Raw genomic sequence first — 23,704 nt, 5'->3', positions numbered from 1 at the left:
TTATTTATAAAGAAATATTTCATCGACGAAACGCGTGACTTAGAATCTCTTTATTAACAATAAATTAATAATACCATCATCCGTACAACACTTTGAAAAAGTATTTCTATACTTCATACCGTTTACCATGCTTTCGTAAGTTTTTTCTTTTTTTTTTTCGGACACACAGAATGACGATGCATTTATTTCTTTGTGATAAGCTTCTCATAAAGAGCAATATCACAATTAGAATCAATGAGCTAAAATACTATTGCACGCACGCAAACACGCACGCATAATTAAGAATTAATCTTGCGTTCACAAAGTCACTCATGCAACCGTATTTTTATTGACTTCTTATTTATTTTTGACCGTTCGTTCTATACATAATAAAAAAAAAAAAAAAAAAAAAAAAAAAAAAAAAAAAATAATAAAAAAAAGAACTTTTTTCTTTCAGTTTCAAAACCTCTAACCATTGTTACTCGCAAAAACATCAAACGCAACTCGAGTAATAGATGTAGATCTAAAAATAAAAGCTTTTTGATATTTTACTTAAAATATAAATCATAACGAGTGAAAAGAGAATACAATATTTCGATTAAGCAATTTCTTAAAAGATTTCGTTTCACATGATATTTCATGTATCTTCTGTATTTTATATAGTAGTATAAAATCTAATATGTAAATATTGACAGTGGGAGATGTACAATCTTTAAGTTATCCTTTTATAACTTTTAGTAGAGATATTTAATTTTTATCTTTAGTAAGAAAGTAATAGAAATTTATGTAAAAATATAGAATGAAAGCGACTGTTTTTTTTCTTTTTTTTTTCTTTTTTTTTCTTTTTTTTTCTTTTTTTTTTATATATATTTAAATCTTTATAGATTTTTCTGATTACTAATATCCGATTATATTCCTGAAATAAGGCTTTATACAATTATGATTTTAATTCTTATTACAATTGTATGTTAAATATATAATGAAAATTGTTAATAAGAAAAATTCAAATGCTATCAGACGTAATAACAAAAATTTTCCTAACACACTTTTATAACTAAGGCTTATCTTCTCGATATAGACCAAGATTATAAATAGACTATGAGTCACCATTCGCTTGTATGTATTATTGCGAAGCTTTTCTGTCTAATTTGAATTTACTCGCCATCGATGACTAATATTTTGTAATTTCATTCCGTAAGTTTCACTTCATTTTTTTTTTTCTTTTTCTTCTTATTATTCACCGTCATAACACTATTATAATTCATCCCTAAGCAATGTGTATCTATTTTTACTGGGTGCAAGTTTCTTAAATGTAGATTCTGGTGGGGTTGTAGGCACTTTCACGTGTCCTGTAACTTGTGGTATTTCATTATTACTAGGAGTATCAGGTCCATGATGAAATTCTCGATGAAGTTTTCCAGAGTATAAGTCATGAATAAAAGCCTTCAATTTTCCCTCTATATTGATATCTTGGAAGCTAGGAAACAGGTACATGTGACGAAAACTATCGATCGCGATTAACGGCAAATCGGATGTACTTTTTCCCAAATGATGAAGAGGATGTGCGAACTTCAAACCATCAGCAGTTAAGAAATTAATGTTTTCTAAAAGTATAAAAAATGGTTTGAATAGATTATAGTAACGTAGTAACGTAATAACGTAATAAACGTGATTTTACTTACGTTTTTCATCTATCAAAGTTCTAGTTACAACATCTTTATATTTTTTGACGCTCTCAGTATCATCTGGAGCATGAAACAATATAAGGAAAGGTAAGCCTTCTTCTGTTAATTCTTCTGCATTCTCAAATGTAATTTCCCTCACAAGTGGTACACATTTTTCTTGAGCCCAAATATTTAATTCGTCAAAGTTTTTTAAACTGCCTTGATAAGTTTCATCTTCATCATTGGACAATGCTTTATCCGATCGGAAGACAACAATTGGTTGACCAGGTGGATGCATGGCTTTACTTGCATCTCTAATAATACGTTTTTTATATAACACTTCATTAATTCAAGACTATGATGAAATTTAAATAATTGAAATATAATTAAAATTATGCATGTAGAAAAAAATTGTTGCAGTGGAGTTGAAAAGATTGTTGCAAGTTTTCATTTTAAATTGGTTATCACTTAAACCTATTTTTATGATAAATCTATATATGCTCATGTAATAGATAGCAAGCATTATACAATTCTAATACTGAGATCTAACTACTTATTATTATCTTTACTTACACCAAGTGAAAATGCTGTCCTATTTCACAGTTTTCATTGGAGCAAGTGCTTGTTAAATAAAATTAATATTGTTACGATGTCAATTAGGATATAATATTATATTTATAATATTGTTGTAGTCCATGACTAATATAATTTTTTGAAAATATATCTGATCTATCAGATATTTATAAAACGTAACTACACCTTATAGATCTTATACACCATATAAATAATTTAATTAGCATTAATGTCTTACCCGAAGCCAACATGAAACTGACAGTCATCCTTTAGATTTGTTGCTACCCTTCTGAACATTTGATATTCTGGAATATCTTTCCTGTCAAAATATCCAATAATCATTCTTTTTTTATCGTCAAGATTATTTAATTCTTTCAAGTCATAGAATTCTTTAATGGGATCTTGTAATTGTTTTCTGATGAACTGCTCGAAAGCCTCAACAGAACGCTGTCCTCTATATTCCCTTTTAGTTGGTTGTCCATTTCTAATTACTTTTAATGTTGGATATTTGGAAATATGAAACCTTGAAGCTACAGATCCTAAAAGTTATAAGTCAAGAATAATAATAAATACTTTTAATATATATATATATATATATATATATATATATATATATATATATATCTTAATTATTATTAAAGAGAACTAACCTTCTTTATCGCAGTCTACTTTACCCATAACTACAGTTCCAACTTCTGGAAAAGCAGTATGTACTTTATGTGCTGCTTCTTCGAATATGGGTGCCAATAAATTACTAAAACGACACCATTCTGCATAAAAGTTTATAAATACAAGTTCATTGGATGCTAAAAAAAAAAAAAAAATGAGAAAATAAATTATACCATTGATATAATAAAGTTATAATTCTTTCATAATACTTTTCTAATGTAACTCACCTAATGTATGATCAATGTTTTTTTGTGTGAGTGAAATAGCACCTTCACTTCCTAAACTTTTGGGTAAAAATGCCTGAAAAGTAAATTGATTCGGAGAATATGATAGAAGTTTGGCTAAAAACAACAAATTAACAAATAATCCGATTATCAATGATCTTTCAAATTCATATTGTATATGAAATAATATAAAATCTGACAATATTTACATAGCGTTTTACGAGATATATCGTACTACGTGGATGAAGAACTATTTCAACAACGTCAGCTTGTCACAAATTTTGAGGTTATTTCTTTAGAAATATTTATAGGTTGGAATAATAAAAATTTTATATGAAAGTTTGAACGATTTAGATTTGTTTACTAATAAAAAGCGTGGAAATTTAACGAAATCTAAATTATTCAAAATACACAACGAAACATAAATACGTGTCACAAAGTACCGCTTAGAAGTTCAAAATGATAAATTCAGAATTTTTGAAAATAGAAATTGTAATTGTGAAGTTACGTTGTAAAACTTACCAACAGATAAGTAAATATAAGCACTTTAAAATAAAAAATATCACAGAAGACCAACATCTTGTGATCTTAGAAAGGTAATTAATCAAACAACAACTTTTTGAACCACCATCAGTGGATCTGCTACCTATGCGTCAACTGTCATGAACTTACAGTATATCGAACTCGAATAATATATTTTCGAGACATCGATATTCTATTACTATCTGAAATAAATGTATCTGTATTTTTCTAAAGAAGAAAATAAACAATTATATAAGTTTTCTTTTTCTTGCTTACGTGTATCTTAATTTTGTTTGTTTCGATTTAAAAGTCACGACATTTTCACTTGGAAATAGTGATATATTTCGTACGCCCATTCATTATAAAATACATTCGTAGACGGGCACGTTGCTTGCCATGATTGGCTATTCATTGGCCAATAAACGAACAGCTATATTAATCACATAATACAAACTGCTTATAATTATATGATTATGTTGGTAATGAAACACAATAATTTTTTTACCGACTGAGAAAATACAAAAGAGTAATGTGATTCGTTACAATGGAATTTATGTCAATAAAGCATTTATAAAAATTAGAGAAACATTATAATATATTGTTATATATAGTCTATGCGATGAGCCGATTGCATTCGAACAGTTTCTTAAACTAAAAAAATATTTTATTAATATTTCATTTCCTTCATTATGTTATATAAATACTTTTGAGCGCATACGTAAAACTGGTTGCTATTCAACAGGCACTTTTCAGAAATTTCAAATGATCAATGCGAACATATATTGTAATAATAATTTTATATATCGAAACATTTCCGTTGAAGAAATATTATTTTATTAATGCTTATTCTTCCTGGAAATTTCATTAATGGTTCATTTAATTTTTGTAATATTTTTATTTCCGTACGAAGAATTAGTTTTGATGATTCTTTATGATCATTTTAAAGGCTAAAAAATTTTTTGAACTATCACTATTTTATTCTTTTGCTTTTTTTTTATGTACTTAACGATAATTTATATCATTTACGCGTATAAAAAGAAGACGTCTCGATAAACAAAACATATTTAACCCTTTGCAGTCGTATGTCTGCTCTCAGCCACCACCAACAAAGAACTATACTAATCTTAACATTGTATTCATCCATGTATCAATTTATACTTTCTCTAAACGAAACTGAATGTCTAAAGAATCTATTTACGTACCAATACGGTGCTCATTTCAATTGTTAACAAAAGAACTCAATTTAAACAGATGGGTATCACCTATTAGTCGCCATGCAAAACACCGTTGCGAGTCCAAACGAAATGAAACTGTACATCTTTCTCTCTTTTTTACTCGTTTTCTTGATTACTATCTTAGCAGTATTTATTGAAGATTCGTATTTTAAAAGGATAACTTTACCTTTTAAATAATTATTAAAATAATTCCATTATTTATTTTCTTTATTTTCAAACGAGTATAAAGATTTGTTAGAAGAGAACATCACAGTGGTCAGTGATATACACAATAGCACAAATAAACTTTTACTTTGTTAAAAGTCTGGAAAAATTGGTGGATGGATAAAAGACGCTGCTTGTTACGCTTGTTATATATTTTTAAGAAAACCATTCGGTGATTACTTTTATCGTGATACTTGTTATTCGTATAGAGATCGTAAGTAATGTTTCTTAATTTTGTCGATTAAAATTTAAACATTTCAAATGATCTTGTTCAAAATAAAACTTTGCTTTAATTCCTATTAATTTTCGTTTGTTTCACGAGAATTGTGTAGTTCAATTTATCTGAAAAAATATTTGTTTTTTAAATTATAATAAATATACTTTAATTTATAGTTTTATTGTTGTCAATAAATATGCTTTTAAATTTATATTTCAATAATAATATGTCGCAATAATAATATGTTATTTCATCATTTCGAATCTTACGATCGATGTACTTATATCGTGTTTAAGATGTGATAGACATTTTTTAATTTGGCCCATTCAACAAGGTTTATCTTAAATTCTGATCTTATTACTCTGCTCGTTTAATCGTTGTCTCATCTCGTTTATTTTTTAGCTGTTATTTTTTTCTAAAATGTTATGTATACATGATATTATCCAAGTCTTTCTTATCTAATATTTGTTTTTTTTTATCTATAAAATTTGAATAAACCTCGTTGGGTGAAACGATACTGTTTACACATCACACACACACACAAGCACGCACGCAAGTACGTACGCACGCACACACATACACAACATATATTGCACAACACACACACATATATATACAATTAAACTTGAAATGGTTATGTTAGTTTTCTTTACGAAATCGATCCTTCTCATTTTTCAGAAATGATGAAGCTCTACGTATATTTTACGATTTTCTTCGTAGCTATGATCGTATTAACAACAGCTGAGATCGAAGGTTAGTAAATAAAAAAATATAGTATATAAATATATATATATATATTATATTATATATATTATATTATATATATTATATATATATATATATATATATATATATATATATATATATATACTTATATATGTATATATTTGTAGAGAATACAATATAAATATTTGTAGAGAAATATGTAGAGAATACATATACCTGCACAATTCAAGATTGTCACACAAATTGTTGGCTAAACGGTGCTAGAAGTGGGTTTTGCGAAGGATCCGAATGTATTTGCTATAATCGTAAGTTATTTTGTTATATTTTTAAAAAAGATAAATACATATATCTGAGGTTTACAATAATTTCTTATATTGCAGTGAAATAAGAATAACATTCATTCTCATTATAATTGGACTCATCGTTGTCGAAGAAACTTCTAGAAAAATAATAATAATACTTTTCTGTTTATATAACCGTGATATATTCTTCACGTTTGATTGATTTTTCTTAAAATGTAATAAACTTGAAAATTTGATTGATTTCCGTAATTAAAAATATCTAATCAAAAATCGTTCGATTATCGCTAAACAAGATTATTGATAATACCTGAACTGATTTCACTTTAGAAAAATAAAGTTATATAATATCAAAATGTCCTTATCGTTTTTCAATTTTGTCTTCTCATTTTCTCGAATAGTATCGATTAATATAATAAGATTGTTATTTTCAATATGAAATTAATTTATTTATCGATTTCATTATCTTTCGCCTCTATTGTGTAATTTTAATATGCTGCCAGTTCTCTATACGTATCAAACGTATCAAGAACAGGAAGTAACTGGCGTGGAAGGGCATGCTGATAGACTTTGAAGATCTTGAGTTTGCACGATACCTGTTATCGGTCGGAAATAGTGCTTGAAATACCTACTGTGTTAGTAAGGGTAAAGAGGAAGGATATTGCAACAGAGATAACAAATACATTTATAGTCTATGTGAGTATGGACTATTTATCTTCGGATATTCAGTAAATAATATCATTCAAATAACTGTTTCTTTAGACAATTGGAACAAGAAATATTTCGAGAGTATTTGAAATATCTCGAATTTGTTTGAACAAACGATACATTGTATAAATAAAGAAATATATATATATATATATCAATTTAGTTATTTTTTTTTGTTATTGTTAACTATAAAACAAAATTTTCCGACAAGTCCTTATAGTATTAATTAATAAACGATTAAATTAATTTTTGTTATTCGAATATTATCTATTTTAGCAGATATTCATCCACGCATTTGTCTTATCAAAAATTATTTTATTATCTCGGTATAACGAAGATATGCTGGAAAAAACATTTCGTATATAGATATATCTAGTTTACTTATTAATGTGTGTTTGTCTTCAATAATATATACATAAAAGATAGTTACACATACGTACTTGTATATATAATGTGTACATTTGCGATATCAAGAGATGAGTGTTGGCCTTGATTCATTTTGATCCCGATGCTATAGTACAACGCCCGATAAGCAATTAATCGGTTCTGGAGTTATTAAGATTAATTAAACAGACTGATCATATTTACCAACCAATTTATACGCGATCAAAATAGTTCCATTACATTTATTTTGTTCCACTACATCGATTTATACACCGAGTTCTTTGACTCAATAAATGAAATTTTATAAACTCAATTAAAAATTTAAGAATTAAATACATATATTACGATATAAAGATTTGTGTGTATGTTTCGAAAGTTAAAAAAACTTTGTTAAATAAAAATTTAAAAATATTTATTACGACAAGAAAGGAATCACAAGAAGATAAAATTATATCTTGCATATAAAGTCGATGATAAAGACTAAACAAAAATGATCTCAAGAGATTTCGATCTCAAGATTGAACGGAATTCCCCAAAGATTTCCCCGTCTAAATCCAGCGTATTTTTCTTGGAAATAAAGAAAACAGAAAGAAAGAGGAAAAGAAAGAGAAAGAGAGAGAGAGAGAGAGAGAGAGAGAATATGTGTAAGAAAGATAAAAGTAAGCATTAAAACAGATATGCTTTGAAATACTTTTTATGTCAATGTTCTCTTGGAATATCAGCTTTTAGATGAAATCATCCGAATGATGAACCATAATATGCATTTTCTCTCGAGACACATGCAAAGTTTTTAAAATGTGTTTGTAGGATATATAATGCAGTGGTTCGCGGTGTTAAAGACAGTTCTTCTTCATAGGTTTAACTGTTAAATTGCTCTTAAAGTACTCCGAATTGAGATGATCAAAATGATCAAGATCTATACGGTACTCTTCGCTTTCATCGTTCTGCTTGTTAGTACGGCAAAAGCGGCACCAATCGAAGGTTTCTTTGAAAATTTCTTTTATAATTTTTAATATCATTCATTTTCGTAAATAATTTATGTGTGTATAATTCTCGTAAATAACAATGTTTCATTTTGGATTAAGGAGATATTAAAGAAGAAAAGAGTTCCGTTTATAATTTTATGGATCAAAAATTATCAAAAGAATTAATGATTGCTCGTACGAGATATAGAAGAGAAACTTGCCAAATTCCCATTATCGGTGACTGGGTTAGCGACAGTGCTTGCGCTGCAGGCTGTATCGCAAGAGGAAGAGCCGGTGGCCATTGCAGAAATGAAATCTGTCATTGTCGAGAGTGAGTAATCGTTTGTGCAATCCCCTTTACCAAAGATATATGATATTATATACAGTCGATTGTTGTTGACATTAACGTTGAATGTCAACAACAATGATCAACAAATATGAACGAATATTATATGAATCGAATATTATACGAATGTACGAATTCATGAATTTTATCATCTCTTTTTTACTTATTGTTAGACATTTCTATTTTTCAGAGAGAAAATGTTGGATCTTCTACGAAAACGATTCAATTTCTAGAGAATAAGTGAGTGGTGATCGAAAAGATGAAAAATAAATATTACAAGTTAGTTATAATATCATTTCATTTTAAATACACCGATTGTTAGATAATTAAGACAATTGTACCTTATTTATTCGTTATTAGAAAATATAACTATTATTTATTATTACGATTATTTTTAATTAAAGTTTTCTCATCTCCTTCTAATCGTCCTTCTAAATTATAAAGTACGAATTTATTTTGTGAAAATAGATATACGTGGGTATTTCAGAAGTGAACTAAAATATTTTCTTCATAGAATATAAAAAAGCACATAAATGTTTTTTTTTTTTTAAAGTTGTCGATATCACAAAAAAAATTTACAATTTGAAAAAGAATCGATGAAAGATAAATTTTTGATTAAACATATTATTAAAATATCATTTTTGAAAAAGCTAAACGATTTTGTTAAAATGAAAGTGAATAATGAAATCAAAAATTGTTCGATGATATGAAATTGATTTTTAATATAAATAAAAAAAAATTCAAATAAGACTATTACGATAAATCTAATACCTCTTTCTTTTTTTTTCAAGCATTTAATAAATTTTCAATTGAAATTTTTATAATACACCAAATTACTATATAAGCGTCATTTGCGACGTAATATTAACAATCTAATTTCGAAGATTGAAGTTAAACAATTAATTAAAAAATAAAATTTTATTTTCTTGTCACTCTTCTCTTTATCGTTATATTAACCGTTACGGCAGCATCAAGTATGTTTAATTTAAAAAAAAATCAATTGTTTGTATTAACGATGAACGATATTATCTTCTTATCTCTATATCATCTCTTCGACTCTGCTTCTAATGCTGTTGAAGGATGCGCTGATAGATATGCAAGGACTATTCGCATAATCATCGGAGATGGAAATTGGCTTTGTACCGTATCCTGCAAGGATAATATATATTAACAATTAATAAGTAACGCAATGAACTATAAAAATAAAAAGTAAAGGGATTAAATTATGTCTTTTTTAAATTTCTTTTTCCTTGTTTTTTTTTCCTTTTCAAATGGATTAACAATTAATCTAAATAATTGATTGAACGAAGATGGAAAATGCTTGAATATTGGAGACAATTTTTATCAAAAAAAAAAAAAAAAAAAAAAAAAAAAAACTATCAATTGCGAACAATTTACATACTATTCGCTTATATGTACTATATATATATATATCTGTGAGAGTATACAATAGAAAAATTAATTTAAACTAAACAATTTTTTAATCTTTTCTATACATTTTATCTACATTCATTTTATCTATCGCTTGTCTACGACTATGACTTTCTTGCCACTTTGAATTTATATGAAAGATGCAAATATCATTGTATTATACATAATTAATAATTTTTTCTAGATTCAAAGTTATTCGATATCAAGATGAATTCATTCATATGCTTGATCATGATCTTTCATATGATGTCGAAATATATGTAGCATTTCATTTAAAAAATTGAAGATCATCTTCGTTTCTCGAAAATATAAACCAATTTGTTTTAATTCATAAATAATACAAATATTATATTTAAATTATAACCTTTGTATTGAAAAGATTTGAAGAACATGTTACTAAAAAGAATGGTTTTAATTGCATTACTTTGTATTATGTAATACTGTAATGAAAATATTAAAGTCGACTTTTTCGAAATATTCCATTAATAGCCGCAATATATTATTAAAGTTCATTTAAATGATAGTAGTTATGTAATCATCTTGTTTATTTTACCTACAAAATAATATATTAATTCTATTTTATGTTTTAATTATTAGTCGATAATGATAAATAAAAACTTGAAGGTTTCTGATGTTTTTACGATATTACTTGTGTCTTAAAATAATTAAAATAATTTTCATTAATTAATTTTTAATATTACTTGTGTCTTAAAATCTTAAAATAATTTTCCATTTCTTCGTACTATTATTATCATAAATCATATTCAAGGAAAACAAACTTTTTCGCATGATATCATTAAATCAATATCCATGTGAGAGATTTGCATAATTAATTGCCTGATCAATACATACGCTGGCCTTATCAAATAATATGTAATCGCAGATATATTATATTATGTTCTCAATGTGTTATTAATAATTATATATTATTAATAAAAATTATTTGAATTTGTTTAACAAATGAATTCAATTATTGACGGGAGTATCTAAACAAGATCTTATAATTAATGGTAAAACAAATATTTATTAAATTGCATCTAATTGATCGATATAGACGCGTAACATTTATATGGCCAAAACTTATTTTCTTGCATTCCTTTTTCTTTTCGTTGTCGTATCGGCAAAAGAAAAATAAAATATAATAAATGAACTCTACTTAAATACTCGATAATCGATTTTTTTTTAAACTTATTATCTCTAGTTGATTTGATTTTGTAATTAAATAATTATTTATTCGATTTAATTACACAGTAAAAATTACCACGTAAGATTATCTAAACGTTCATCGAAAATACATCTGTCGCGTCATATGTCTCGTGTCAAAATCTTAACAACTTCTTATACTTCATCAAATCGCCATAGTTATTTCCAACTATCCAATAAACTCTCATTTTTCAAACTCATAAATGATAGAATTCAACTATTTATAATTCTAGAAAATGATAAATAGAATATAATTAAATTATCATTGATTTTATTAGATTATCGAATTCGAATAATTAATATTTCGTTTATATTTTTAACACACGATTAAGATTTAAATACGAATAAGTTTTGATAATAATAGTTCAAAAAGGTTTTATTTATTTTTTTACTTAGGTTTTATTTACTTTTGTAATATTTTGTGAAAGCGAGTTTTTCCTTTTAGTATTTGCGACTTTATTGTTAACAGAAGATGAACATTATGATCCAAAGAATTTTCCATATATAAAAGTAAATATTACAAAATTATTCTTCTATTCTTTCAATAAACTAGTGATTATAAACTTGATCTTATAGAAGTCTTAACAGTTGTACTTTGTTTCAATCAAATGAATTAGAATATTGGTAGAATTTGTATTTGAATCAGATATAGGAACCAATAAATAAATACTATTTAATCTTCCCAAGATTTATCGATATGGATTCGTATCAATAGCATGAGTATATAAAGACGAGCAAAAAGTCGAAACAACATGATTTGACGCCAGTCGACTTATCAAAATTTATCAAAATGAGAACAATTTATTTCCTCACATTCCTTACTCTTCTCGTCTTCGTTGCCGTTTCGGCACAAGAAGAAGGTTAGTATAGAGTATTAATCGTTATTTTTTAAATATTGTTATTTATGTATCGTCTGTCACGATTGTTCGATTTCAATTTTTGATATTTTTTATTAAATGTTATTATATTTTTCGAATTATATTAACTATTGACATATTTTTTTTTTTTTACATTTTTATTGGAAAAGTAGCCAGTAATATATTCAAAATAAAAAATTGTAATTGTAATATTACGTTATATTTTCAGAAGCTGTTCCAAATGAACAACTCAAAGAAAAATTGCAAGAAGAAGAAGAATTTGCTTCTTGCAGAATAGGTGGAGATCTAGCGTGCAGTCTGAGCTGTATTGGACAAGGCCATGGAAGAGGAGGACATTGTAACAGTCGTGGCACATGTATATGTAATTGAAATGTTATCTGATACAATTAATACTTATGATTAATTAATAACTGTTCATGGACCATAAATTTTCAATACCAATGTTCTAATTTGTAACAACAAATGTGACAATTATAAATTTCTCAAATTTTACATTTTATCTTTTTATTTTTCATTATTTATCCTACACTAATAATAAATCGATAATCAAGTTAGTTCGATCAATTTGAAATAAACTAATAACAACTTATATCTCGAGAAAATTTACTTCCTCACATTCATTGTTCTTAATTTACTTATCGACAAAAGAAGAAGTTCATTATTTAGAAATTTCATTATTATTATATATGTATTATTTTTTTTTTATGTACGACTGATCAATTTTACGTTATCGTTTGATATTTTCTATTAATTGGCATATTATTTTTCGAATTATATTAACTATTGACTTTTTTTTATATTTTCTCTAGTAATATCGGACAATATATTGAAAAAAAAATCGCAAATGTAATAAAATGTCGTACTTCTAGAAACAGTTCTAGATTTACAACTTGAAAAGTCCGAAAAGTTTTTTTCGACTAGCATTATAAATAGAGAATGATTATGATGTCTATCGGATGAAAGGCAATAGGAGTGAACGTTACTCGAACAACTGACATTAGCTGACATTGATTTTTGCTACTGATAACTATCATGAATTAATTATGATTTTTATTTAAATACTCAATAATCGATATTTTTTTTAAGTCTATTTTCTCCAGTTGATTTGATTTTGTGGTTAATTAATTATTCGATTTGATTAAGTAATAAATAGAAACACACAAGCTAATGTAAATGATTAATCGAAGATACATGTATGGTTGCATTTTGAAAAATACACATTATCAACCTGAGAAACGAAAAATAAAAATAACTAAATAATTTATCAGAGTTTTGATTATCTGTTGCATTATTGACGATACAATATCATCGAAAGATATGACAGCGACTTAAGTCATTATATCATTAGTCTGACCTTACTACGAATTCAATTCAATAGATAAATTGTAAAGAAATACAATACGTGCATTTTTATTTATGTAACTGATTAATAACGATAGATGACCATTGAATAAATACTGTTTCTGATTTTATTCGCCGTTATTTATCGAAGAAGAATACTTAGATTTAACAGAATTTCTTCATTTTTATTCGTAAAATACAATTAGTAATTAAATATGAATAAATTTAGATAATAATGAGTTCAAATAGTTTTTATTTATATCAGAATATGTAACACGTTACATTTCGCAATATTTTTTGAAAGTGAGTTTTTTCCTTTTAGTATTTGCGACTTTATTGTTAACAGAAGATGAACATTATGATCCTAAAAGAACACCAAATAGAATTTTCCATATATAAAAGTAAATGTTACAAAATTATTCTTTTATTCTTTCAATAAAATACTGATTATAAACTTGATCTTATAGAAATCTTAACAGTTGTACTTTGTTTCAATCAAATGAATTATTGTTAGGACTATCTGAATCAGATATAGGAAACAATGAATAAGTACTAATTAATCTTTGCATGATTTATCGAGATGGATTCGTATCAATAACATGAGTATATAAGAACGAGCAAAAAGTCGAAACAACATGACTTGACAGCAGTCGACTTATAAAAATTTATCAAAATGAGAACAATTTATTTCCTCACATTCCTTGCTCTTCTCGTCTTCGTTGCCGTGTCGGCACAAGAAGAAGGTTAGTATAGAGTATCAATCGTAATTTTTTAAATATTGTTATTTATGTATCGTCTTTCACGATTGTTCGATTTCAATTTTTGATATTTTACATTAAATAGTATTATATTTTTCGAATTATATTAATTATTGACATGTTTTTTTTTTTTTTACATTTTTACTGGAAAAGTAGCCAGTAATATATTAAAAATAAAAAATTGTAATTGTAACATTACGTTATACTTTCAGAAGCTGTTCCAAATGAACAACTCAAAGAAAAATTGCAAGGAGAAGAAGAATTTGCTTCTTGCAAAATAGGTGGAGATTTAGCGTGCAGTCTGGGTTGTATTGCACAAGGCCATGGAAGAGGTGGATATTGTAACAATCAAGAAATATGTGTGTGTAACTGAAATGTTATCTGATACAATTAATACTTATGATTAATTAATAACTACTTATGGTCCATAAATTTTTAATACCAATGTTCTAATTTGTAACAACAAATGTGACAATTATAAATTTCTCAAATTTTACATTTTATCCTTTTATTTTTCATTATTTATCTTTTACCAATAATAAATCGATAATCAAGTTAGTTAGATCAATTTGAAATAAACTAATAACAACTTATATCTCGAGAAAATTTACTTCCTCACATTCACTGTTCTTAATTTACTTATCGACAAAAGAAGAAGTTCATTATTTAGAAATTTCATTATTATTATATATTTATTATTTTTTTTTATGTAAGACTGACCAATTTTACGTTATCGTTTGATATTTTCTATTAATTGGCATTATATTTTTCGAATTATATTAACTATTGACTTTTTTTTATATTTTCTCTAATAATATTGGACAATATATTGAAAAGAAAAATTCGCAACTGTAATATAATATCGTACTTCTAGAAACAGTTCTAGATTTACAACTTGAGAGGTCCGAAAAATTTGTTTCGACTTGCATTGTAAATAGAGAATGATTATGAAGTTTATCGGATGAAGGGCAATAGGAGCGGACGTTACTAGAACAACTGATATTAGCTGACATTGATTTTAGCTACTGATAACTATCATGAATTAACACCATTACTAATGAGCAATAAATTGATTAATTACCTAATTCTTGTATTTAATCTTGTTTTTGTTTGACTACTTATTCTATGGAAAAAGTAACATATTTTTAAATATCTCGATTAGGAAATCTTATGGATTACAACAATTCATTTGATTTTTTTGAGAAATGAAAGATAATCATAGGTTTTTTACTACTGATAATACTACATTTGTGTATGTAATTAAACAATAAAATTATATCAAATTTGTATAAAATCTAAATATATTATAAATGACTTCTATTTAAATAGTTGATAATCGATATTTTTTTAAAGTCTATTTTCTCCAGTTGATTTGATTTTGTGGTTAATTAATTATTCGATTTGATTAAGTAATAAATAGAAACACACAAGCTAATGTAAATGATTAATCGAAGATACTTGTATGGTTGCATTTTGAAAAATACACATTATCAACCTGAGAAGCGAAAAATAAAAATAACTACATAATTTATCAGCGTTTTAATTATCTGTTGCATTATTGACGATACAATATCATCGAAAAATATGACAGCGACTTAAGTCATTATATCATTAGTCTGACTTTACTATGAATTCAATTCAATAAATAAATTGTAAAGATATACAATACGTGCATTTATATTTATGTAACTGATTAATAATGTTAGATGACCATTGAATAAATACTGTTTCTGAATTTATTCGCCGTTATTTATCTAAGCAGAATACTTAGATTTAACAGAATTTATTCATTTTTATTCGTAAAATACAATTAGAAATTAAATATGAATAAGTTTAGATAATAATAAGTTCGAAGAGTTTTTATTTATATCAGAATATGTAACATGTTACATTTCGTAATATTTTTTGAAAGTGAGTTTTTTCCTTTTAGTATTTGCGACTTTATTGTTAACAGAAGATGAACATTATGATCCTAAAAGAATACCAAATAGAATTTTCCATATATAAAAGGAAATGTTACAAAATTATTCTTTTATTCTTTCAATAAATTAGTGATTGTAAACTTGATTTCATAGAAGTTTTAACACTTGTGCTTTGTTTCAATCAAACGAATTAGACTATTGGTGGGATTATCTGAATCAGATATAGGAACCAATGAATAAGTACTAATTAATTTTCGCATGATTTATCGATATGGATTCGTGTCAACAACATGAGTATATAAAGACGAGCAAAAAGTCGAAACAACATGATTTGACGGCAGTCGACTTATAAAAATTTATCGAAATGAGAACAATTTATTTCCTCACATTCCTTGCTCTTCTCGTCTTCGTTGCCGTATCGGCACAAGAAGAAGGTTAGTATAGAGTATTAATCGTTATTTTTTAAATATTGTTGTTTATGTATCATCTTTCATTATTAGTCGATTTCAATTTTTGTTATTTTACATTAAATGGTATTATATTTTTCGAACTACAATAACTATAGACATATTTTTTTTTTTACATTTTTACTGGAACCGTAGCCTGTAATATATTGAAAATAAAATATTGTAATTGTAATATTACGTTATTCTTTCAGAAGCTATTCCAAATGATGAACTCGGAAAAGAAGAACTATTTTGGTCTTGCCAACATGGCGGAAATAAAATGTGCACTGCAAGTTGTGCTGCACATGGCAAATTCAGGGGTGGACATTGTAACAAAAAGGGCAAATGTATATGTAAATGAAATGTTATCTGATACAATTAATACTTATGATTAATTAATAACTACTTATGGTTCATAAATTTTCAATACCAATGTTCTAATTTGTAACAACAAATGTGACAACTATAAATTTCTCAAATTTTACATTTTATCCTTTTATTTTTCATTATTTATCCTACTCCAATAATAAATCAATCGAATCAAGTTAGTTCGATCAATTTGATATAAACTAATAGCAACTTATATCTCGAGAAAATTTACTTTCTCGCATTCATTGTTCTTATTTTACTTATCGACAAAAGAAGAAGTTTATTATTTAGAAATTTCATTATTATTATATATTTATTATTTTTTTTTTATGTACGACTGACCAATTTTACGTTATGATATTTTACGTTTGATATTTTCTATTAATTGGCATTATATTTTTCGAATTATGTTCATTATTGACTTTCTTTTAAATTTCTATTGATAATATATAACTACATATTGAAAAGTTGTCAATATAATATAATGTCGTACTTTTGGAAATGTTGTAGATATATTATTTGAAAATCCCGAAGAATTTGTTTCGATTTGCATTATAGATGGAGAATGGTTATGCACAAATATCTATCGGATAAGAGGTAATAGGAGCGAACGTTATAAGAGCAAAGGAACGTATCTATGTTACAAATGACACTTATTTTACCTACTGATAACTACAATGAATTGTCCACTATGAAAGGAGCAATACATTCACGGATTACTCAATCTTTGTGTTGCTTCGTGAGAACGCAACTACGAGAGAGTTTTGAGATACACGTCGCACCGGACCAGTGATTGTAGTCGATTTGATTATCGATAGAGAAAGTTCCCCCGTCTCTTCGTATTAGTTAGAGTCAGAGCCACTGATCACGATGAGTAAGGGAGATGATACTAGGCTAGGATATTGTATTAGTTCCTCAACAGAATACCGCTCATTGCGTTTCCACAAATTAATAGGAAAATGTGAATTCTTTTGAAGGAAGCTCATGAGGTAAATACGAAACAATAAATCTAGTGTGAATTGTTATTATCATAGTATATTTATCATAATATGATACAATTGTTGATGTGTTCTTGTGCAGTGAATCGTATTGACTATTTCTGAATCAGTAATGTAATAAGACTCAAAGCTTTGGATATTGTGAGTCTGAAGGACGTAGCTTTGACTGCTACAATTTAGTTTTTGATAGATATTTCCATTTGAGGCATTGCCAATGATATTGATGAAATTCGATCGTCTTACTGATGAGTGCGAATACTTGGATACGACTGTGTGTAAATTTTTGTCGAACTATCTACAAAGGCATTAATGAATTAGGAAAAGGAAATGGAAAGGGTGGAATTTAAGTAAAAGTTACGTGGAACGGGGAAAACAATATTCTCATTGATAGTGGTCGTGTCGGGATAATTTGTTCGAAATGTTTAATCAATCTCATGCCTGGTCTTTTGTTCTGTTGACCATGTGGACCCATAAGTATTGCATTGATATTTGAAGAGTAACCGTCCAGTTCGAAAATTAAGTATTTTATTAATAATCTCTAAACTCAAACAACGTGGCAATGTGTTTTTTATCTATTCGTTTTCTTAGCAATTATCCAAGAAATTCTTAGAGACAAATATAATCAATATGTGGCCCATATGAGAAAGTACTGTAGATATGTGAAATTGTGCACGTATGGCAGCATACACTTATGTGATAGTACTGCAAATATCTGAGATTGCGTATGTGTGCATCAATATTTTATATTTTGTTTTGTTTTCTTTTTTTTTCTTTTTTTTGATTACTTATTTTATACAAAAAGTAACATATGTAAATATATGTAAATGACTTAATAAAGAAAATCTTATGGATTACAACAAATTGAGTGATTTTTCTGAGAAATGAAAGGTGATTATATTTGTTTTACTATTGATAATACTACATTTGTGTATGTTTTTTTTTTATTGTAGTTATTTCTAATTATCCAACAAACTGAATTTCAAACGCATAAACGATAGAATTCAAAAATTTCTAATTCAAATACATTTATCATTGATTTTATCAGAATTCGAATAATTAACATTTCGTTTACATTTCTAATACACGATTAGAATTAAAATACGAATAAGTTTAGATAATCAAAGAGTTTTTATTTATATCAAAACAAGTTACATTTGCAATACATTGGAAATATTTTGTGAAAGCGAGTTTTTTCCTTTCAATATTTACAACTTTATTGTTAGCATTATGACCCTAAAATCACGTTAGACAGAATTTTCTATATATAAAAGTAAGTATCACAAAATTACATCTTATATTTTTCCAAAGAATTAATGATTCTAAAATTGATCTCGTAGAAGTTTTAACAGTTGTGATTTATTTTATCAAACCCATCAGACTATTGTTGGAACTATTTGAATCAGATATAGCAACTAATGAATAAGTATTAATCTTCACATGATTTATCGATATGACGTGTCACAAGCACGATTATATAAGGACGTGTAAAAAGTTGAAACGACATGATTTGACGCCAGTCGACTTATAAAAATTTATCAAAATGAAAAAAATTTACTTTCTCGCATTCCTTGCTCTTCTCGTCTTCGTTGCCATATCGGCACAAGAAAAACGTTAGTACCCATAGTATTCGCAGTTTTATTATGAGTATAGTTATTTACTTTTTTATAATTGATTAATTAAAATTATTATTCGACATGTTGCATCACATGATATTATCTTTATCAAATTGCGTTAATTATTGGTTTTTTTTTCACAATTCTACTATAGATGACAATATATTGAAAAGAAAAAATTGCAATAGTAATATTATACTGTATTTCCAGGAACTGCTCTAAATGTACAATTTGGAAAACCCGAGGAATTTAACTGGGTTTGCATAAAAGATGGAAATAAATTATGCACTAAACTCTGTATTAAAAAAGGCAAGACAATAGGACGTTGTAATAAACGAGGGGCATGTTTATGTTCCTGACGACAATTGATAACTATGATAAATTACTAATTAACTAAGCCTCATGAATTCTTTATGAAATAAGTACTATGAAATAAGAATTTTAATTTGTAATGAATATTGTGACAATACATTCATAGATTATTGAAACTTTGAATTTTATTTGTTTATTTTTCATTACATATACTATAGAAAAAGTAACTTGATAATTAATATTTCTCTTGTTAGAATTTTTATCTGAAGTCAATGTGATTATGTAATTGTATATATTAAAAATAATCTCACAGACTAATCTTGACAATGAGAAATAATTATAGAAAATATAAGGATTATTGTATTTTGAAAATTACAATGGATGATATATATGTAAAAATAATAAAATAGAAATTGTGGGCGTTTATATTTTATTCAGAGATAGTCGAGATTAATTAAAGTATAAAAATTTGATATATATATATATTTAATTAAAATTTATGAAGTTGATATATATATTTATTTCAGAAAATAGTAGTGTACAAAATGTCTTTACTCCGGCACAGCTACGAGGACTCTTTTTTGCCAAAAACTACTTCTATAACTAATCTTATCAGAATATTCAAATAATTAATCGTTCGTCCATCTTTCTAACAGATAATTTGAATTTGAACACCACTTAAGTAATAATAATACAAAAAGTTTTTATATATATTTGAATATCTAACCAGTTATATTTTCGATAATTCTGTAATATTTTATGAAAACGAGTTTTTTCCTTGCATTTCTTACGATTTTATTGTTATCAAAAAAGGAACATTATAGAACTCGAAATTACGTCAATTAAAATTATTTATATGTAAAAGTAAATATTAAAAAATTACATCTTTTACACTTTAAACAAATATTTGATTGTAAAGTGGATTTCATGGAAATTTTAATAATCTAGATTACTTTAATAATCTAGATCTAGATCAACGATTTTAATCCATATGGATACGTATTATTTGTATGAGTATATAAAGAATTGTAAAAAGTCGAAACGACATGATTTTCGTCGAACATCGAACGTCAATCGATTTATAACAATCTATCAAAATGAGAAAAATTTATTTCCTCGCATTCCTTGCTCTTCTCGTGTTCGTTGCCGTATCGGCACAAGAAAAAGGTTAGTATTTAGAATATTCGTAATCATTTTATAAGTATGATTATTCAGTCCTTTACGAATTCATGGTTCAAATTAATATTTATTATTTTGTATTATGCCATACTATATTTTATTGTATTCTATTATCTATTGACTTTCTTTTACATTGCTATTAGTAGTACCTGACAATATATTCAACAGAAGAAATCCTAATTATAACTGTATAAACTTTCAGAACCTGCTCTAGATGTACAACTTGGAAACCCCGAAGAATATGAACCGCAATGCACAATAGCTGAAAACAACTTCTGCAAAAAATATTGTAAAAGAAAAGGCAAGAGATTTGGATATTGTAATTCATTCGGATGTGTATGTATCTGAAGTGCTGATTCCAACGATTGATAGTTACTTGAGCCTCATGAATTTTCAACATCAATATACTAATCTGTAATAGCAAATATAACAATATATTCATATATTCCTAAATCCTTTATATTTTATTTTGTTATTTTTCATTACTTATCCTACACCAAAAATAACTCGATAATCAAATAAGTTCTATGAACATTGAAAAAAATTAATTATTTTTATCTTTTGAATTATCAGTATCAATAATTTAACTAAATATTATTTATCCATACAGTCAAAATATCAGTGGATAATCAGATCAAATCAATGATTAATCAAATCAAATAATCACTTTTCGAGTGATTGATCGATATGGATTCGCATCATCAGTATATAAGGATGTGTAAAAAGTTGAAACGACATGATTTGACGCTAGTCGACTTATAACAATCTATCAAAATGAGAAAAATTTATTTCCTCGCATTCCTTGCTCTTCTTGTCTTCGTTGCCGTATCGGGACATGAAGAAAGTTAGTTACCCATAATATTTGTAGTCCTGTTATGAGTATAGTTATTTAGTTTTTTACGATTGAATGATCTTATTTTGATTCGACATGTTGTATGATATGATATTTTCTCTATCGAATTGCGTTAATTATTGACTTTCTTTTACATTTCTATTAATAATAATTCACAATATATTAAGAATAAAGAATCTTAACTGTAATATTATATTGTGCTTTCAGAAACTCTTCCAGATATTGAACTTAGAGAAGACAAAACAACGGTTTGCTATAATGGAAATCGTAAATGCGAAAAATTCTGTAAGAAACGAGGCAGGAGAGGTGGTATCTGTGGTTTAGATTTCGTTTGTAATTGTTATTGAAATTTGACCTAAGATAATTAATAATTATAATAAATTGACAAATATATGGACCTTATAAACTTTGGATAACCAAATTTCTAATTTTTAATAATCAATCCTTCATAGATTATTTAAATTTTATATTTTATATTGTTAATTTTCAATACATATATTATAGAAAATATAACTCGATAATTAATATTTCTCTCTTTATACCTTTTATCTGAAATCAATTTGATTACGTAACTGTAAGTAATAAAAATAAGTTCATAATTAATCTTACCTATGAGAAATAATCATCGAAGATATATCGATCGTTGTATTTTGAAAAATCCACAACATATTATCTATATATAAAAGCAATAAGAAAAAAATAAATAATCAATTTATTTAGATATTACCTATCGATTATAAAATAATTTCATTAGAAGTTAATATAGTTATTTACGTCGTTATAACTTTATCTCTCACTATCCACAAATCCAATTCAATAGTTATATTGTAAAAATTCTATAAACGAAACATGTGGATTTATATTTACGTAAATGATTAATAATATAAGCCGACCATAAGATAAACACTATTTTCGAATTTATTCGCCGATATTTATCTCGACATACTTATATTTAATAGAATATTCTTCATTTTTATTCATCGATATTTATCTTTATAATACTTATATTTATTAAAATGATAAATTATTAAAAAGATTAAATCATAATTTATATTTTTAATGAAATAATTATTTACTTATTTAAAAATATTTTGATTGAATATAAAACGTATTCCGATAAAAGGATTAATGTGACAATGATTTCAAGTGGTTATAAAAAATTATCTCAATAAAACGCTATTCGTAATATCTTGAAAATTTGATATATCAGAAAGTATATATAATCAGAAAGTATATATAAAAAGTCAGAAATTCCTACAACAACAGTATAATTTTAAAAGATTGAAAATCTGGTCTTATCAAAATGGCCAAATTCCAATTTCTCCTTATTTTTGTCTTTATCGCCGTTATAGCAATCTCGGCTCGGCCAATCGATAATATAGCATATGATGCAATAAAGCCATACAAATTAATAGGATATATTAAATAAAATAATTAGATTAAATTTAAATTTTAGGAAGATTTAAAATAGTAAAAAAGAAAATAAAATTTATAAACGATACGTGATACGACAATTTTTAGACTCAGTTTACGAGAATTCTGTTTCTCAAGAAATGGAAAATTTTTGATTTGTCTTTGCGGACTTGATGATAGTAACACATGTGCCATAAGATATATTCTCTATAGGGACATAGCAAGGATAATTATTATAACAAGAACCAAGTCTCTATTTGTTATTCTTAATGT

At 26.2% G+C, this 23,704-nt stretch overlaps 4 protein-coding genes and 1 long non-coding RNA gene across 6 annotated transcripts; 4 read left to right on the top strand and 1 right to left on the bottom strand.

The window, feature by feature from the left end:
• Positions 1–35: 35 nt before the first annotated feature.
• LOC124424077 (endoplasmic reticulum resident protein 44) lies at positions 36–4,040 on the bottom strand. Of its 2 annotated transcripts, XM_046962619.1 has the most exons (8): positions 3,908–4,037; positions 3,632–3,834; positions 3,113–3,185; positions 2,867–3,022; positions 2,455–2,755; positions 2,217–2,264; positions 1,662–1,957; positions 36–1,583 (listed from the first exon to the last, which is right to left on the bottom strand). In XM_046962619.1, exons 2-8 carry the CDS (start codon positions 3,686–3,688, stop codon positions 1,234–1,236), a joined length of 1,281 nt encoding a protein of 426 aa, XP_046818575.1. In that variant the 5' UTR covers positions 3,689–3,834; positions 3,908–4,037; the 3' UTR covers positions 36–1,233. The 2 variants fall into 2 exon arrangements, with proteins under 2 accessions (XP_046818575.1, XP_046818576.1); XM_046962620.1 differs by lacking the exon at positions 2,217–2,264 and having other exon boundaries at positions 3,908–4,040.
• Positions 4,041–8,208: 4,168 nt separating this feature from the next.
• Positions 8,209–9,100, top strand: LOC124424083 (defensin-1-like). Its single transcript, XM_046962634.1, has 3 exons — positions 8,209–8,385; positions 8,490–8,700; positions 8,906–9,100. Exons 1-3 carry the CDS (start codon positions 8,301–8,303, stop codon positions 8,946–8,948), a joined length of 339 nt encoding a protein of 112 aa, XP_046818590.1. The 5' UTR covers positions 8,209–8,300; the 3' UTR covers positions 8,949–9,100.
• A 2,958-nt stretch (positions 9,101–12,058) lies between these two features.
• Positions 12,059–12,719, top strand: LOC124424085 (defensin-A-like). The gene is made up of 2 exons (XM_046962637.1): positions 12,059–12,209; positions 12,436–12,719. The coding sequence occupies exons 1-2, from the start codon at positions 12,140–12,142 to the stop codon at positions 12,594–12,596; spliced, it is 231 nt and encodes a 76-aa protein (XP_046818593.1). The 5' UTR covers positions 12,059–12,139; the 3' UTR covers positions 12,597–12,719.
• A 1,330-nt stretch (positions 12,720–14,049) lies between these two features.
• Positions 14,050–14,822, top strand: LOC124424086 (defensin-B-like). Its single transcript, XM_046962638.1, has 2 exons — positions 14,050–14,311; positions 14,539–14,822. Exons 1-2 carry the CDS (start codon positions 14,242–14,244, stop codon positions 14,697–14,699), a joined length of 231 nt encoding a protein of 76 aa, XP_046818594.1. The 5' UTR covers positions 14,050–14,241; the 3' UTR covers positions 14,700–14,822.
• A 7,088-nt stretch (positions 14,823–21,910) lies between these two features.
• LOC124424087 lies at positions 21,911–22,439 on the top strand. The gene is made up of 2 exons (XR_006942223.1): positions 21,911–22,009; positions 22,226–22,439. It is a non-coding gene; the product is annotated as an uncharacterized LOC124424087 (long non-coding RNA).
• The last annotated feature ends 1,265 nt before the right edge of the window (positions 22,440–23,704 follow it).

The sequence above is a fragment of the Vespa crabro genome, chromosome 5 (genome assembly GCF_910589235.1).
Source record: "Vespa crabro chromosome 5, iyVesCrab1.2, whole genome shotgun sequence".
Lineage (NCBI taxonomy): Eukaryota > Metazoa > Arthropoda > Insecta > Hymenoptera > Vespidae > Vespa > Vespa crabro.
This window is presented reverse-complemented; position numbering and strand designations above follow the sequence as displayed.

What these genes read in the sequence shown, in the direction of transcription:
- LOC124424077 (XM_046962619.1), bottom strand. Translation starts at nt 3,688, where the DNA reads ATGTTGGTCTTCTGTGATATTTTTTATTTTAAAGTGCTTATATTTACT. An exon ending in AGTAGACTGCGATAAAGAAG is followed by an intron (nt 2,756 to 2,866) that starts GTTAGTTCTCTT and finishes TATAACTTTTAG; the next exon opens with GATCTGTAGCTTCAAGGTTT. An exon ending in CAGTTTCATGTTGGCTTCGG is followed by an intron (nt 2,265 to 2,454) that starts GTAAGACATTAA and finishes TTATTTAACAAG; the next exon opens with CACTTGCTCCAATGAAAACT.
- LOC124424083 (XM_046962634.1), top strand. Translation starts at nt 8,301, where the DNA reads ATGATCAAAATGATCAAGATCTATACGGTACTCTTCGCTTTCATCGTT. An exon ending in AAAAGCGGCACCAATCGAAG is followed by an intron (nt 8,386 to 8,489) that starts GTTTCTTTGAAA and finishes TTTTGGATTAAG; the next exon opens with GAGATATTAAAGAAGAAAAG. An exon ending in GAAATCTGTCATTGTCGAGA is followed by an intron (nt 8,701 to 8,905) that starts GTGAGTAATCGT and finishes TCTATTTTTCAG; the next exon opens with AGAGAAAATGTTGGATCTTC.
- LOC124424085 (XM_046962637.1), top strand. Translation starts at nt 12,140, where the DNA reads ATGAGAACAATTTATTTCCTCACATTCCTTACTCTTCTCGTCTTCGTT. An exon ending in CGTTTCGGCACAAGAAGAAG is followed by an intron (nt 12,210 to 12,435) that starts GTTAGTATAGAG and finishes TTATATTTTCAG; the next exon opens with AAGCTGTTCCAAATGAACAA.
- LOC124424086 (XM_046962638.1), top strand. Translation starts at nt 14,242, where the DNA reads ATGAGAACAATTTATTTCCTCACATTCCTTGCTCTTCTCGTCTTCGTT. An exon ending in CGTGTCGGCACAAGAAGAAG is followed by an intron (nt 14,312 to 14,538) that starts GTTAGTATAGAG and finishes TTATACTTTCAG; the next exon opens with AAGCTGTTCCAAATGAACAA.